General features: G+C 42.4%; 1 protein-coding gene across 3 annotated transcripts; it reads right to left on the bottom strand.

Annotated features, from left to right (window-relative positions):
- Positions 1-873: 873 nt before the first annotated feature.
- vezt (vezatin, adherens junctions transmembrane protein) lies at positions 874-18,010 on the bottom strand. Of its 3 annotated transcripts, none has more exons than XM_056367883.1 (12): positions 17,852-18,010; positions 16,485-16,622; positions 11,215-11,304; positions 10,918-11,102; positions 9,428-9,712; positions 8,153-8,299; positions 7,556-7,703; positions 6,620-6,984; positions 5,655-5,848; positions 5,004-5,110; positions 4,612-4,819; positions 874-3,600 (listed from the first exon to the last, which is right to left on the bottom strand). In XM_056367883.1, exons 1-12 carry the CDS (start codon positions 17,885-17,887, stop codon positions 3,020-3,022), a joined length of 2,484 nt encoding a protein of 827 aa, XP_056223858.1. In that variant the 5' UTR covers positions 17,888-18,010; the 3' UTR covers positions 874-3,019. The 3 variants fall into 3 exon arrangements, with proteins under 3 accessions (XP_056223858.1, XP_056223857.1, XP_056223859.1); XM_056367882.1 differs by having other exon boundaries at positions 8,153-8,311; XM_056367884.1 differs by lacking the exon at positions 17,852-18,010 and adding an exon at positions 17,411-17,658 and having other exon boundaries at positions 8,153-8,311.
- Positions 18,011-18,470: the final 460 nt, after the last annotated feature.

The raw sequence follows: 18,470 nt of genomic DNA on the forward strand, positions 1-18,470 counted from the left end.
TGAGCCTAATGAGGACAGATCCTGTACTGCAGTATAAATAAATGTATGAACTACACTTAAACTATTACATTAATACGGCTACATACAACCGAATGGATTAAAGAGAAATTATCAATTAGACAAACACATTTAGGAAAACGATTTATAGGCTAATTTATATTAGGTTTTCTGTTCCACATGAATATATGTTTATATTTAAACATCAGTTCTCTTATTGAAGAAGCAGTAACAGAAGTGACCACCAGATGGCAAAGCCACAACAGTAAATGAGCATAAAATAAAAACAATGTGGTATTTTATATTTAGGTGATTGTAAAGCACGTGATTCGGTTTGTTGTGTTCATAGCACACTCAGGAGAAAAGACAATCTGGGTGTGTAGTGCCAAACTTTCTAATAACTTAGGGCTCTACTAATGTGGCCCCAACTAAACACTGGTCACAAGTCAAAGAGGATGGGCACCGAAGGTTTAATCTTCAACAATGTGATGGGTTTCATAAACCTATAGTATGTTTTTTTCTATAAAATCTGAATATGAAAAGTACTTATTTCTAATGGTTTGTCAAATAAATGTAGGGAAGTGAAAAGTATAATTTTTCCCTCTAAAGTGTAATGAAGTTTGAAGTAGGAGGAAATCAAAAAACCTAAGTGAAAGTACCTTAAAATTGTACTGAAGCACAGGACTTGAGTAAGTGCGGGTCTGTGTGTAAGCCCTCAAAAGGCTTCATAGGAGAGCACCAGCTGTTGTGGGTCAGACAAATGCAAAACCCCACTGAACATATCAAGTAACTCACCAAACCTGTTTCTGAACCTCCGGCCATCACAGTCTCTGAAACATGAGCACGGTCTAATATCAGAAAAGACCACGGGAAACATTGAACACTTCCAGAATGGTATTTTATTTCACGTTGGAAAATGCAGGAGGGGGTAGACCTCACCCCGGGGGAGGGTGCAAGGGTGGGGGGTGGTGGGGGTCAGAACAAGGCAAACATGGAGACAAGAAAGACCGGGAAGGTGGAGGCATACATCAGGGCTGTCAGACTCTTACGGCAACTTCATGTGGAACATAAAGTTACAGATTGCCCTCACACAAGAGAAAAGTCAGTCTCTTCTTTTATCACCAAACCCGCACACACACTCTCACACACAGAGGTATTTGATTTCAAACCTCACAGCAGCACAGTTCATTAAATTCATGCCACACAATTCAGTGTGAAAAACAAGGCTTCCTGACCTCACCGCTGAGCGCGCCCCTGTAAACACAGACGCTGAGAAAGTTGGGATTGTTTCAGTCTTCATGAATTGTTCTCAAATACAATAGTGCTGTATTCCAAATATGTCGTTGCAAATGGGATTGAGAATGTATGTTGGTTCATATGTCCACTTCACCGTTACCCCCATTGTGTCCAATCGGAGACGGATCGCAGAAGAAGGGACAGAAATAAATCGCAGAGAATAAAAATAGAATTCCACTTCCTCTTCTTGCACTTCATGTGTGTGTGTAGATCTGTCCGCCTATAAGATTTAAGGTCGGCTGACTTCAACCTTCTGCTGTAAAGGTCGTTCAGACAGAAAGCAAAGAGAATTCTCTCCTTGAGTCACTAACTTGAATTTAACCGTTTGCATTTATTAGACCCAAAACATCCAAAGTACCAACTACAGTGGTGGAAAGTAGCTAAGTACATTTACTCAAGTAGTGTTTGTAAGTATTATTTTGAGTATTTCAGTTTCAGGCTGATTTATACTTCAACTTCACTGTAAATATTGTACTTTTTACTCCTCTACATTAATTTGAAAACTTTAGCTGCTTTGCAGTTTCAGATTAATAACCCAAAATATAACTAACAAATAAATTAGGATGTATTTTTAGTTAAGATAAAATAAGACTCAATCTACCCGGCTGTGTATAAAGTAATTAAAATCAGCCCCACCTTCACCAGCTGCAACATTAAAGTGATGAACACATGAATCCATTCTTCTGAAATGAGCCACTCTGCATAACAAGCTTTTTTTTTTAAACTTGTAACAGAGTATTTCTACACTGTGCTGTTGCTACTTTTACCCATTTAAAGTTATAGCAGTTAGTTGTAAGTAAATGTAAACATTTTCTTCATTTATATAAATTTATATCATCTAACAAATTAAATTGTTTATCAGGCTCTCCATCGAAATGTTAGTAAACCAAAAAAGCCACATAATTTGCTGTTTTATAGTGTATAAAATAATGCACTGTAATTTCCTTAATAGAGACCTGATACTGTTTGATAAATATTATTAGATGTTATAAAAAATGTTTGACAAAAAATTCAAACTGTCGTTTCAAATGTCAACGACGAGCGTTTGAAATCAATCAATATTTATATCTTTTACTTTATGATCTTTGTTCCAACGTCTTTTTAAGAGAAATGAGTTGGTGGATTTTTTGTTCAGCCACAACAACCTCAGCTTGTAAGTTGCCTGAGAGGCAAAACCCGGGGCAAAAAATAATAATATAAATACTGAAGTGGTCTTTGAGTGAATGAATCAAACTGAAACTGTCAGAATTATTTGCTTTCTGTCTGAACACACCTTTAGAGAATTACCACTGCTATCTCCTCTCCACTCCTCCACCACCAACACTTCCTCACAGTCACTCAGACTGAACTGTTACTCTTCTTCTCTTCTTATTTCTATGTCTGAAGCCAATCACTTGTTGCTTACACTCTTCGTTTCCACATCGACCGAGCGACTGTGAACACTTTACACTATGTGGATATCACCAAGTAAACTGCAGACATTCTGGTCTTCTGACCTCAACACTGTAGGTCGGGTTTTGTTTTAGTGGTTCTGGTACCTGAGTTTTAACAGCAAGAGAGCAGTAAGAATCGTGGGTAATGTACAGTAAGATGGACGGATGGGTAAAAGAGAGTGAATCTGAAATATCTCCACAAGATAAGATGTAACACAGACTCATCGATGGAGGACATCGGACATAAATACAGTCTCTGCTCAGAGCTCGCTTTAAGCAGCGGAGGTTTATTTTCAGTCCTTGTCAGGGGTTCGTCTGTCGCTCTCCTCCTCTCCGTCTTCCTCTCCGTCTTCCTCTCCGTCCTCCTCTCCGTCCTCCTCCCCATCGTCTCCGAACGTCTGCTCCTCCATGTTGATGAGCGAGTGCGAGCGTGCCGCCACCTGCGCGGCGAGGGCGGAGCTGAAGCTGAGAGCCTCCGAGCCGTGGATCTCCGTCAGTCTGTCCATCACAGACACGGCGGGGGCTTTAGGCTTCAGGAAGCAGTCCAGACCGTTCTGGGACTCCCCCTCCTGCAGGACCCCGTCGTACTGATGCAGCTCCGACGCTCCTCCTCCTCCTCTATTGCAGACCGAACTCCCCCCCAACTCCCCATCCTCCGCCTCCAGCCCACAGCTGAACTCCATCACCTGCTCGGTGGAGGGTTCAGGCCTCACCCTGCCGTCTTTTCCTTCCCCTTCCTCCCCTCCGTTTCCTGCAGACTGCTCTGATAGGTGGTTTCCCTCTTCATCATCACTTTCTACTGGTGAAGGTGGAGCGTCTGATGGTTTGGTGGTGGGATCTGAACTCTCACCGCGAGCTGACGGCGTCACGGCAGCTGCCAGAGAAAGGAAGAAATATATGGTTTAAGTTTCGGAACATATTGAGTTGTAATTTTGAGCCTGTAGTACAAACCTGACATGCTGATGTCTGATGTGATAGATACGACGCAGTGTTTCATCCAGCGCCATGTCACAATCCACCAACATAGACTTTCCAAATATTTAACCAATTATTAAAATGAGAAATGAAATGACTTTAAGTTTTTCTCGCAGCTAAAAAAAACTATTTGTACTAAACTCAAGTGACTCTTACAGATACAGTAGTCTCGCATGGCCAGACCCATCTACATGTACACATGGAGGCGAACAGCGTCATTAAAACGGCTAATTCCAACAGTCCATAACCCAAAGAGACGTATCCACAATTATACTACAGAGGAAAAATCAACAAATCCTCACAGGTATTGATAAATGGATTATTCGACTGATCGACAGCAAACTGTTTTTCCAGTTATTCTTTAAGCAAAAATACAAAAAAAAGTAGTTTCCAAATTTTCTAGTTTTCTTAGTCTTCTATGAAATTAAATGAAATATTTTTGGTTCCAACCTGTTGGACAGACACAAGACATTTGAAGACGTCACTGGGAACTCTGCAACTTTTTATAAACCACTGGCAAAATAATCGATAATTCAATCAATAACAAAAATCGTCATTAGTTGCAGCCCTGAAAGACATTACATTAAGAAAAGGACCACAAGTATTGATTACCAAATTCATTTTAACACAATATAATGAACTCAATAAATCACGTAAATGATTAATTAAAATAAAAACAATCAACATTTAATTTCATTTGAATGTAAGTGTAACTGGTGAGTAGTAAACTGGTTGTCTAAGGAAAACCCACAGACAGTCATCGTACTATCTTTGACGATGCGTCGTTGTGATTGGATTTGCCCGAAGAACCCACCATCAGATTTTATCATCCGGAGCATCAGCAGAGACACTCAGTCATTCCAGATAAAACCAGCCTCATTCTAAGAATATCAGCAACAGCAGCGCAGACCTTGGTCGTTGAAGAGCAGCTGCTTCCTCTTCATCCTCTCCCCCTCCGACGCACGGAAGCCCAGAACAGCTTTTAGCTCCGACAGGACGCGGCGAGACTCCTCCCTCTCCCGCCGCTGACGTTCCCGTTCCTCCGGTGACAACATGTCGGACCAGGACCCTCGGCCTTCGCCGTCAGAGTCTGAGTCGGACACGTAGGCCTCCCACTCCTGGTCCAACAAAAAAGTAGGAGAGGTTGACGACAGGGAAACATGATGAGGAGAAGAAGGATGGGAAAGGTGTTTAGTGTCAATTTTAAAGGCCACATCAGGAACGTTTACAGACTCCTACATCCTGACTGATGAGGGACTTTCTGTGTAAATATAGTTGTGAAAGGTGGAGATCTGATCTCACCAGCTCCTCTGGCACAGGGTCTCTGTCCAGGATCAGGGGGTATGTTGGAGGAGGAGCGGGAATCTCGGATTCAGGAGTCCCACACTGCTCCAGACCCTCTACATTACCTGCAGAGATGATGTAAACTCCCATTAATGCAACAAAATGACCTCAACGACGTGGTATTGGAGCCTGGTCACAGCGCTGACGGCTGTGCTCCGGTTGGTCTGTTCTGTTTCATGTCCCACATTCTGGAACAGCTACTTCCTCCATGACTGGCAACAGTCTTGAGTCACGGTAAAGGAAGGGGGAAGTCTGTGCTAAAAATAGACCTATTGTAAATATGGAAACCAATATAGTACTAAAGAGGGGGTCACTGTGCTGATGTATAAGGCAAAGGTGTTACTTGCACTGAACCTTCAAGTATGTGGTCATAATTTCAGATTTAAACAGCATGTACAGACATTGTAGTTGTTTTTATGTTTATTAAAATGTCTGGTTATTGTTATTAAACTTATATTATACGTATTATTGTTATTAATGTCTTATTATTTTTTTATTCACTGTTGAAGTGATTGTTCCTCATGAACTTGTTGCATCTTTTTAAAACTTTTACTCTGAAAGGATTAAAACTAACATCCAGAGTGTGTTTGTTTTTTTGCGTCCGCTCACCCGGACAGGCGTTGGCCCGTCTCAGCATGCGATCCACCTGGCTGATGGTGTCCTCCCAGCAGCCCGTGCTGGCCTGCATGTGCGGGTGCAGCTGGTGCAGCCGGTCGCTGAGGTCCTGGTAGCCCTCGCACGTCAGCTCCGTCAGCTCCTTGGACACCATCAGCTTCTCCAGGTCGTCCTCCAGGATGATCATCCTGACGACACCAGACACGTAGGTGAAACACGTTTCCACAACATTATACTGCCCATTAAAATATCTCAGTCTTTTGTATACAATATACATTTCATAATCTTTAGAATCCAGACAGAAGTGGGTGTAATATATTCACAATCAATAATAAAGTCAGGTGAAAAGATGGGAAAGATAGTAAATAGCACGTGAATAAATGTGAAAAATATTTAGAAGAATCTCCTTAATTCCATTTCAGCCTCTTTTCAACAGTCCACATCTTATCTTATGCAACAATAATCTCACTTCTCAATTGTCGCAGACTTTAAAAATCCTCCTTTGACTCATCTGCTTCTCTTAATCTCCATCTGTGTCTTTGTGACTGTGATGGATTTAACAGGGGAATTCAGTGAGGGATAAAAACTTTTAACTGTTCTGCCTATGAATCAGTCTACTTCCTGGAAATTATATCTGCTATTTCTTAGATTTAGTGAAAGTGACTGCATGTTTAAAATGTTTGTAATTTCTCTAGTGATTTTTGTTTTCATTGGAAATGTGACGTAATTTTGTTTCCCTTAGCACAGTGACCTGTTACCTGGTACGCTGTGAAAATGTTGCTGTGACGTCCCTCAAATCTCACTTCCTGTGTCCCTATGCACATTGTCTTTACTTTATTTCTACTTCTGCGTTGCTGCTGCAGTGACCCACTTTCACAATACCGACTGTTAGAGTCTCATCTTATCTTATGGGTGTAGAATCAGGCCAGTCAGGGTTTTCATGTACGTGTGTGTCTCACTCGCTGAGCAGGGCCTTGAGGTGCAGCTGCAGGCTCCGGATGGACGTGTGCAGGGTGTTGAGCTCTCGGCACTTCTCCCTGGCCCGTCCGGTCCTGTCGGAGCCCGTCGTCCTCGGCTGGGTTTCAAAGTGCCGGTGGAAGTCGTAGCTGCGCTGCACTTCGCCGAGGCAGCTGGCCAGAGCGTGATGCAGCGGCTCGGTCACTGCGGCGATGGAGCGGTGGAGCGGGGGCAGAGGAGGCAGAGTAGGGGAGGTCTCTGCTTTGGGTGCACCCTCTTCTGCCTCCTCTATTCGGCGTGGCGACAGCAGAAGGGCCAGTCGACGGAAACACTCAGAGCTTTGTCCCACCCACAGCTGGAACAGCATCTGCAGGAGGACAAGCCAACAAATACCAGCTTAATAACATCCTGTTTGGAGCTTTATACATCGGCCAACTTGTAAAAAAAAAAAAAAATATGTCATCATATTACCACCACCGTTCTTTCCTTTCTTTCTTTGACCTTTGACATAGTCTTTTAACTGTTGGTGGCTTCAGGCCTTTTTACTTCAAAAACCAAACTGAGGCCAGTGCATGAATACACTTTCTGTCACACTATCACTTTACTCAAAGTGCCGAAGGATAAAAGAAAGTGGGCCACTTGACAAAAGAGAAAGTGTTTGCAAGATGCTAGAAAAGACGAGCAGCAGAGAAGTGAAGTAGAAGGATTTGGATTAATGCATCAAGAAGTTTCAATCGGTATTTTGACACTTTCAGTGGTAAAAACTTCAAACTGTTGTAACCAACATGTAGTGAAGCATAAACAGTTCAGGAATCACATTCAATTTAACTGCTTATTAATAAAGTCCAGGTCATCGCCTGTTCCACCTCCCTGCACCACCACTTCTTGTTTTCTCTACCTGCACCCCCTCCCTGCCAGGTTGAACCCTCAGGCCTCACCTTCAGGGCGGGCAGGCTGTAGTCGTCCGTCAGCTCCTGGGCCTGCTCATCACCCAGGTGCTCGATGCCCAGGCCGAGCCCCAGCTCCTTCAGAGGCACCGCAGACACGTAGTTGGTCACGTTATCAATCTCAGAGTTCAGAGGAAACGTTGGAGGGGGTTAAGGACACACCACACGACACACCTAGAAAAAGCTACATATTGTTTCATTTCAATTAATGGAGGGGTTTTTTTTGTGACCCAACAATAACAAGTAACATTTCCTGTGATTTCCAACCAGGAATCAGTGTTTTCCTGCTTACGAATCACTATTAACCTCAAACGACAAAAGACTCCAATCACATTTTCCCTTCAAAAGATTTCCCTTCCACACTCCAGAGAGATTGAACAATGCTTTAAGAACGGGCCGCACAGTTCCAAACCACAAGATGCAAGAATAGATATTTGAACAACAGAGAAAAGATTTGTGCTGCTTTTAAAGGACCTGAATAGTTATATGGATTTGTTTACGCAACAAAAAGTCCTAAGTCATAAGTTGTAGGCTGGTCTTCCCGTGTCCTTAGAAGAAGACACACTGAGCTGTCCAGGTAAAGGATATGCCTTGAGCATGTGACAGGTGGCTCTCCTGGAGGATCTGAAGGCTGATCGGAGCGCCCGGTACAGGGACTTCCTCAGTCCAATCAGCTGCTGGCCGCGTGGCACCGCCCCCGGCCCCGCCCTGCTAAAGGAGCTGGCCGCACTCACCCTGTCGAGCAAACTTGACAAGTGAAATGTGATACAACTGTGGAGACGTCCCAAAGAGGCAGGGGGGCACACACAACACTGAACACCACATCAGCTAAAGACGACACACAGAGACGTTTGCTACAACATACTGAGACGATTCAGACACAGACACTACACAGGCATGTTACTTTACCAGGCTGCGGTGGCAAACAAGACTATTTGACATGCTATTAAAGGAATAGTTTGACATTTTGGGAAACTTGGGACAGTTTGATGAAAAGATTGATATGACTCTTCTTTCTGTGCGCTGAGCAGCCGATTAGCTTGGTTTAGCATAAAGACGAACAATTATTCTGGATTTATCTGATGATTATTATTTTTTCAATTAATCTATTTATGTCTATAAAACATTAAAAAAAATGCCCATTACAACAAGCTGACAGCTTCAACTGTCTAATTTTGTTCAAGCAAAAGTCCATTATAGTGATATATGACAAAGAAATGCAAGAGATCTCTCATTTTAGAGGCTGGAATCAGAGATTGTTGCCTCGTTTCCCCTCTCCAACAATTAACCATTATTATTTTTCTGTTGATCGACTTATCATTTCATCTTTGAACACTTTATATCTCCTTTGTTTAAAACCTATGTGTAAAAGGAGGAGGGGTACATGGATTCTGTTACCTTTAGACGGAGCCAGGCTAGCTGTTTCCCCTTGTTTCCAGTCTTTATGCTAAGCTAAGCTAAGTTAAGTTACAGCCGGCTGTAGCTTCTTATTTACTACTGTGCAGACACAAGAGTATTGATCTTCTGATCTGACAGAACAAATAAACATGTTTCCAAAAATGTTAAACTAGTTATTTAAATCACTTCGTCTAATACTGGTTTACAGTGTTCTTCTATAATGCTAAAGCTATACACACAAACAGAGACGGTGGTGGTGTAAAATAAGTACTTCTCCAACATGTAAAATAAAAAGCCTATGGACACACTACCTGACAAGGTTAATTAACTGCCAACAAAGGAGGGGATTAATTGAGCAGGCTTGGACCAAGCAGTGACAACTGGGAGATTATGACAGGATATGAATTCACATCATCATTATGTGGTTGGGTGATGGGCAGGGGTACATAAAACGAACACACTTACAGGGTGAACCCTCTGGAGATGACCTCGGTCTCCTGCACCAGACGCAGGGCTTTGCGAGACAGGCCGGTCAGAGTCTTGCTGTTGTGGACCAGACTCTGGAGCTGCGTGGCCCTGGCGTGGACGGCCCTCTGCATGCGGCCCCGTCTCCACAGCGTGATCCCCCTCAGCCCCACCCAGCCCAGCAGGCCCAGGCCCCACGGCGCCACAGCCAGAGACCAGAGGCCCTCAGATGCAGAGCAGAGACCCAGCAGCACCGCAGCCAGGCCCACCAGCCCCGCCATGTCCCTGAGAGCGAACAGGAGGGAATTATGACCAGAACATGGAGCCTTTAGATGCTCAGATCTCTACTGGACCACGATTAAAAAGGGATCTCTGTCAATTTATTAGTCTTGGGGAATTCGCATGAAACAATGCAGCATGTTGCTGTTTTTAATTTCATCCCCTTGGTATCAGCCTGTTTACTGTTCACTCCCCTCCATCTGAATCACAGTTGGATTAAATTACTATGCTAATGCTAATCCAACATTTCCTAATCCTGTTAGCTCACATTTAAAGCATTCAACCGGCAAAACATGGAGTGGCTTTCATTATGATGCAGGAAACATGACGTATTTGTCACAGACTTTAACACTGACTGTGAGAATCTGTGGACATTTCATGTCAGTAGATCAGTTTTAAATATTGCAGGGAGTAATGGAACAAGAACACTTCAGACAAGCGCAATTTTATAAACATAGCTTTACATATTTTCTCTTTTTTTTAATTTATATATTATCACATAAGTATTTTTATATTTGATGATTATATTTTATGATTCTTTATCTTTTTATCTTTACCTTTGTAATCTACTTCTTAACCTAACAGTAACCTAACCTGATTTCCCCCCTGGGATCAATAAAGTATTCTGATTCTGATTCTGATTCTGATTCTGATTCAAACAGCCACACTGAGCTGTCAGATGAAGGTGACCGACTTCACTTCGCCCTGCCGATACTTGCGCCGTGTGCCGCATCAGAATCAGATCCAGGACTGAAATCTTCATGATTACAAAATTAGAGTAATCGAGTTTGGGTTTAGAGGAAACAAATTCGTAGGCATGTGGGTGTGTTTACCACGCAGAGAGGTTCTGAAGACTCAACTGAGTTGCATTAAGGAGAGTGGATACTTTAGATGTTTAGGGAAGTCAGTATTCTTAACTCAATTTTCACTTCAACTAAAACAGCTCTAGCATTTTTATCACAAAGAAAATTACAAATACGTATGCAACTCAATTCCTTTTCCTTGTAGTAAAGAATAACAGTATTATACTATATAATCTCAAACTTTTGTGAAAGGGCAGTTGATTCAACTGTGTCAGGCTATAGTTTCAGTTTGTGCTGATGTTGTATTGGAAAGTATTATATTCTCTTCTGATCCAATTATCTTGCCCCACCACTGTACGTGTGTGCGTGTGTTTGTGTGTGTGCGTTTGTGTATGTGTGTGCATGTACCATAGGGAGGGCCTGGCAATGAGGCTTGGTCTGGGCAGGGTGCTCGCTCGGCTGGGTGAGCCAGAGGGCGAGGAGGCGAGGGTGAGCAGGCTCGGGTCTAACAGCTCGATCAGCTCCACATCCTCCTGCAGCAGCACGTCCTGGTCCAGAATGCACCTCACCGAGTACTGGCCGAACACGCAGTCCTGGCAGATCGAAGGAAAGAACATTTTTTCAAGACATTTCAAAAATAAAACAGAGGGAAGGTGATGGAGGTTTCAGTGTCGGCATTCCTTTCTGTTTCCCAGTCGACCGTACCAGTTGCTGCTCCAGCTTATGAGATGCAGCTGCCTGGTGAATCGGGCTCCATCTCCACAGGGTCTCAGCCAGTCTCCAAAGCCATCCTCCCTGCAAGTCACACACAGGGACAAGATTATAATACAGCCAATTAAGTAAGAGCTCCACTGCAGTTTTATGCAGCGCTTTATTCTCTAATACAGCCCCAGTGGATCATTTAAGATGAAATATATTCCATATTAAAACACTAAATGATTCACCTGCAATCCTTACAGTCCTTCTGAAGTGCTGCTGTAACCTTGACTGCATTTCCCAGTGATCACACACAACCAATAACAAGTGTACACGCACACTCGCTCTCACTCTAAAGGAGTATCCCCGGAGACAAACTCTTTCAGGCAACAACAATAAGTGCAATGTGTGTCTGTGCAACACTCGCTCCGGGGTCTTTTATAGCAGCACTGTGGCACAAAAACCACATCACTACTGGATTTTCTACTTTGGAAATATAACTAAGTGTTTACATTTTCGGCATCAATTAAACTCAAACTTTTATCCTTTCAGCAATACACGGCTGTCAGACAGAAAGGAAGGCTTCTTTTATAGATCCAAAAAAAGAAAAGAAAAGAAAAAAACAAAAAAAACTTTGTTCGCCTACAGTTCACAGAGACACACATTTCTGTTTCATTCTTTGCTTCCAAGGAGTCTCTCTATTCCCAGCACCGGGGGACTTCCAGTGTAAACACTCTGAGATGTCCAGACAGCTTCACCTTTTAAGTGCACTGACATTTCAATTCAGAACAAACCTCAGGCGTTTCAAGATGTTGTAAGTTTTTCTTCCAACTGCTAAGAGCCTGGAAACAATCCTAAACTGTGTAAAGCCTAATCATGAATAGGATCTACTATTCACTAATCTACTTAGTTGTTTAGAGGCATCACTGAAATTCTTTGTTTCAGAAATGGGAACTGAGAGATGTTTGTATGTTGAGCCTTTGGCTTTATTCTTTATCTGTTCAGTTAAAAAACAGAGAATCCTGTAGATAATAACATCCTGTGATGTGTGTGTGTGTGTGTGTGTGTGTGTGTGTGTGTGTGTGTGTGTGTGCTCCCACTCATGGCAAAAACATGGGCTTATTGATCCAGACTGGGCAGCCTGCACGCTGACCCTTTTCTGGGGGGTAAAGCGCAAGTGTTATTAGTCTAAAGGCCGCAGTCATATTGATTACTGATTGGAGACTGAGCTCCAGGACTGGGCATTCACACAACACTGGTCATCAGTCTCAGCCAACAGTGTGTGTGTGTGTGTGTGTGTGTGTGTGTGTGTGTGTGTGTGTGTGTGTGTGTGTGTGTGTGTGTGTGTGTGTGTGTGTGTGTGTGTGTGTGTGCTCCCACTCATGGCAAAAACATGGGCTTATTGATCCAGACTGGGCAGCCTGCACGCTGACCCTTTTCTGGGGGGTAAAGCGCAAGTGTTATTAGTCTAAAGGCCGCAGTCATATTGATTACTGATTGGAGACTGAGCTCCAGGACTGGGCATTCACACAACACTGGTCATCAGTCTCAGCCAACAGTGTGTGTGTGTGTGTGTGTGTGTGTGTGTGTGTGTGTGTGTGTGTGTGTGTGTGTGTGTGTGTGTGTGTGTGTGCACTCACAAACTAGGGCACGACTCTGCTCAGTCTCCTCTCCAGTGTCAAAGCAGCAAATCCCCTCTGATGCTACCACAGAGGTGATGTAAACCTTGTACAGGTTAAAACTCTCGCTGCAGTTAATATCCTGCCTCGTCGTGTTTTTGCTCATCAGTATTCTGCTGGTGTGACTTCAGCTTCCAGACCCTACACTGATTTTTTTTTTTACTATGTGAGACAATGAACACACTCGGCGCAGGCAACTGGGTATGATAACGTGTATTTGTACAACAGGTGCTGCAGAATCAATCAGTCGTTTATTCAACTGGCAGAAACTTAAAGGAGCTACTGTATATGTAAGTTTATGCTATTGCTACATAGCTAACGTTAGCATTACCAGCTGTTTACTTACCAGGATAGCAAAACCTACAAATACCCTTTAACTGACAATTCTAGTAACTGATTCATACTTATACACCACTGACTGTGTCTTTCTCTGAGCCCAATTTCATATATATATATTTTTTTAAATCACTGTTAATGTAAATTGGGTTTTGGGTTTAAAACGTGGAGAAATTCATAAATAATGAAAATAATTATTAGCTGTAACACTGAAAGTAAATATAAAGAGCATAAAAATGAAAAGGAAGGTGATTGGAGAAGGGTGCACTGTAGCAGTTTATATACTGGTTCAAAGCAATCCTCCAATGTACAGTTATGATCCTATATTTGCCTAAGCAGCAGTGTTACCAAACTGTAATAAATCACCCAGGCAAATAAGGTTTTACAGTATGCTGCAACTAATGACTTTCAATCCTAGTTAATCTGCACATTATTTTCCCAATTAACTGACTAACAGTGTGGTCAATAAAAGAGAAACAGAAAAAAAGCCCACTACACATTTCTAAAGCCCAAAGTGATGTATTTAGATTCCTTGTTTTGTCCAACCAACAGTCCAGTTTAACGTCATATCGACACCCTCTTAAAATAATGGCCTAAGTCATTTTTTCAGGTTTTTCAGGAAACACAAAAAACTCAACAAAAGAGTCACACTTTTGACATAGGCCATTATACAACCGGGGGTAGAATTGCATGTTCCCCTCAACTGAGGATTCAGGCGATTTTACCAGAGGTGGCCAGCATCATGAGGGGGTGATTTAGGCAAAAAAAACATTTTTGTCAAAACATGACTTAGGCCATTATTTTAGGAAGGTGACGATATATAACACAGAGGAGCAATAAATCCTACATTAGCGAAGATGGGATCAAAGAATGTTTGACATTTTTGGCTAAAAAAACAAAAGACTCAAATGATTCATCAATTATCTGCACAGTTGTAGATGAATTGCTTCAGCTCTAGGTTAGGGCAGATGAGAATGACTGTGCACCAGTTTACATAGTGGCTGACTAAAGGCAATCCTCCCGTTTACTCCTATGGTCACTTATTTGCTTAAGCAGGAAAACCACAAAGTAAGAACTCAACCAGGAAGATATGGTTATACAATATGTAAATGTGATGTTGCAAAACACTAAGCAGAAGCATGTTTCATCTTTCCAATATTTAATGTCTCATCTCCTGCATGACTACATGAGACACATTTAATTTAAAAATTCAATTGAACACCAAAGTCCAGAGCTTCACACTCACATTTAGACCTGAGACTACGATTAAAATCCTTTACAATCACGAGTGAATTTACATGACCTCCAAAATATCAGCATGTCAGGTCAAGGACATTTGCACATACTGGTCATACCACAAATGATAGCACAGTTTGGCCCTTTACTGCTAATGAACAACAAACAGTGCGCTCTGTCAACGTGAACAAACTGTTTGCCTTGGTTCCGACTTTCTCTGGGCTTCAGGAAACTGGTCACAGAGGGACGACCCTAAAGCTTTCCTGTCTGATCTGAATCCCTCATCCTCCTTTACTCCTTAGAACAACAGTGTAGCAGAGAGGAAGCATGACACGCACGGAAAGTTCCTGAATGAAGAAAACACAACACAGCTTCCCGTCGCAAGAGGAGGGGGGAGAACGAGGAGAGGATGAGAGTCATGTGATCCTTTCTGAGCTTCCAAGGAGGCATTACTCGTCCGACTGAATCACAGGTCAACTCATACTACAGTCATCGACTGTTACATGAATGCAAGTGCCATTAAAAGTTCATACTTTTAATCCTTTGATTGCAGAGTTGTAGAGCGCACAGGGCCATTAAAACAGGCATACACATGTGAATTTAAACAGAACGCACATACAGAGACACACACAGTTTGTAAGAGGATGCTCACAGAGGCAGGAATAACGTCAGAGAGAAAGCAGAGTCAGTCTCAGTAATCGCATTTGGGCTATCTCTTCTAAAATCAGCACAACACCAGGCGCAAGAGCCAGAGTTTCTCATGCTTAAAGTGAATCTGCTGTGTGTGATCAGAGAAAAGAACATGCAACACGAAATACCTGTAAGTGTGTGCACGGAGCCCTTCGCGCCATGTCTGTCTAATCTTGTCTGACTGAAGTGAAGCATGTAAACCAGTATACATAACAGTCTGTGGGTGACTGCGTGCCAGTATATGTGTCTGAGTCAATAGCCAAATTAATTACTTTCTGTCTGACTGCACAGTTCAAACAGTGACATTCACACGTGCACACACACAAACACACCATGAACCGGGTCAGGGATACAGATCGTTTGAAGAGAAATAATGGAGGCTGCTGGATAAGGATACGGATACAGAGGGACCTGATGAGAAACTTATGACATATGATCTACAACTGAAATGATCATTTGATTAATTTGGGTTTGCAGCTACTGATTATTTTCATTATCAATTCATCTGGAGACCATTTTCACAACTATTCAAGAAATCAATAATCTATAGTCTCAAACTGAAGGACATTCAGTTTACAATGATATATGGGCCACAATATATTTGGCCACAATTGTGACAGTCTCAGTTTTCACCATTTATTCACATTTTATACAGCACTTATTCAATTATTCAAGATTATAAATTACAATTATTCTTACTGACTGAAGTAACTGATGATGAAAACAAAGCTTAGTTGGAGCCTTAATATGATTATTTATTACTTTTATACTTGTTTTACGATCTACTTCATGGTGAGCTATGGATATAAAGACAGCCTTTTGGCACATTTACAGTCATCTTCATTAAAGTGCACGAGCCTGTTAAATAACCCAATAAATTAAGTATTACAGCTCCAGTCTCCTGAAAAGGACAGGTGAATCTTTAACATCAGTTAGTCTAGTTACAATGTTAGCCTCCTATAAGCATTCATTCTGCTTATTGTTTAATGGTTGCTGGATGATGACTGGAAGTACACCAGGTGTTATTTCTGTGCATGCTGTCATTGATGTACATTATTTCATGTGAGCTTGCTTAGCTTATGTTTTGCATATCTTTGTTATATGTTTTACTTATTTTATTATGATTTGACTTCAAATCTGTGTGTTTTCTGTGTTTTGCCTGGCTGCAAATTTCCTGTTTCCTTGTGGAAAAAAAACTAACGCATCAGAGATGAAATTAAATGTTTCAATTGAATCAGCAAGCTTAGCTAAAGAAAACAAATCATTCATTTACATGAGAACAGCAGAGTTGGCGGCTGTGGCATGTGGGACAGTTGTGTCAGTGACTGAGAAACTCACTGAAGTTTTCTGTGGATCTTCGTCAGGAGAGGGGAGGTCTCCCTCTTGTCCGCAATATTCCTCCTCCTGTGATGCCGTTGGACATGCCTCAAAGTCTGTGTGCCCTAGATCATGCAGGTATTGGAAAAGAGGAGAGTTCTGCAGAGAAAAAGAGAAAGAGACACAGTCAGAGAGACTGAACAGTGATGGATGAGAAGGAGGGTGGGAGACAGATGGATGGAGAAGTAGCTAAGGAAAGAAAATGTGGTGATTAGGTCATCAGCCTCATGCGGGTCGAGCTGACACTGATCCTGATTTTTTTGTAGTTTTTCCCCATTGTGAATCCAAAGGTATCTGAACACTAATAAGCGAGGGAGAAGCATCACCGATTCGCTGAGCCGGTCTACTTTGCCCTCTGGATTCATCAGCTGAAGTTGAGACTCCACCCTCATCCATAGCCTCTATCTCTCCTCCATGCCGCTTACTTTTCTATTCTGGGAAGAATGCTGTAAAGCCTGCTGCTTTCACATGTCAATGTGTAAATCAACACAGACAGATGCCAGGATTGTCTTTTGAGCCTTTCCATGCAGCCAAGATTCCCCTTAATTCCTCTCTCCAGCCTGGGAACTGGACACGAAATGTAAGCACAAGTTATCATGGAATAATCCGATCTTCTTGCATAAGGATAAACACAGGCGATGCTGTTTCTTGCCCTGAACAGAGAAAGCTCAGAACCAAATCAGCCATGAAATAAGCATAGAAGAGGAGAAACATCCCATGCTAGAATTTGCCCAAAAGATGCCTGACCCACTTCTCTGCCAGCTGCTGGGAAAACATCACTCTGAGCATCTGTGCTGTGTGATGTGAGCATCCCATTTTAATGTAATCAACCATCACCCACCACAACACACTGTAGATAGCAGTCAAGACAACGAAATGCTACTCACATGCATTGTCACACGAAGTCGCAGCTCATGTTGTCACCATCCAGATGTAGCTACGCGTGTGTGTGTATGTGTGTGTATGTGTGTGTCCTTTTTTCAGAACCGACGCATTGAATCTGGTCATCCCCACCCCACCTCCAGCAAGTCTAGTAATGATGAAACACCTACAACAATGCGCTCACTAGCCCAGCTCAGCAGCTCTCATGACCACCAAAGCTCCTTGGCAGAAACCCATTTATCCGCCAGCCAGATATGTGGATTTGTTTTGCACTGACAATGCACAGCAACAGGGCAAACGGCTGCTTCTGTGAAGCTAGCATGCCTACTAGCCCGCTAAGCTAGCTGTCATGTTAATGAATCTTGCGCGGTATATTTACCTCAGACCTCGGGAGGCATGACAAAGCATTACAAGTTTCGATAAAGAACAGCGGCAAAGACACAAACCTCAAATACCACATCTTCATCGAACTCTTCAGTCATTGCTCTCCGCCATCTATACGCAGCCCGTTCAGCATTATGAAGTTGTAGGCGACAGTAGTCTGCAACAGCCGTTGAGAAGTTGATAGTTAGCCGGTGGCTAAACTTCGCGTAAAACTACAATTCCCTTGATGCTCGCCTTCAACCGCCGCTTCCTCGCGTGCAACGATCAATCGCTCGAGCCAGTTAGACCGCCCCAAGTGGTCGCGAGAGGCAACCGTTGGGAAAGCCAGTGTGAAGTTAGTGGAAAAGAGCAGGTGAAGTACCTTCAAAATAAAATCCACACACTTTTTAACGATAATGCTGTAAATAGGAAATGCAGCAATTGCATTTTCATTTGCCAAAAATATACGGCTGAATACAATTTTATGTTCACTTTTGTGCCTTACTCCATATTCCAACAACTGAAGCAAAACTTCTTCAACAGTAGATTTTAGAGCTGAAACAAATAGTTGATTAGTTCATTGACTGATAAAATTGATATGACAGTGTACTTTAATATATCCTATATAAACATAATTTTGGGTCATTTGAAGCAACTTCTGTAATATTTGAAAACCAAACATATTTCTTTATTTTGAAAAAA

Source organism: Seriola aureovittata, chromosome 22 (assembly GCF_021018895.1).
Source record: "Seriola aureovittata isolate HTS-2021-v1 ecotype China chromosome 22, ASM2101889v1, whole genome shotgun sequence".
Lineage (NCBI taxonomy): Eukaryota > Metazoa > Chordata > Actinopteri > Carangiformes > Carangidae > Seriola > Seriola aureovittata.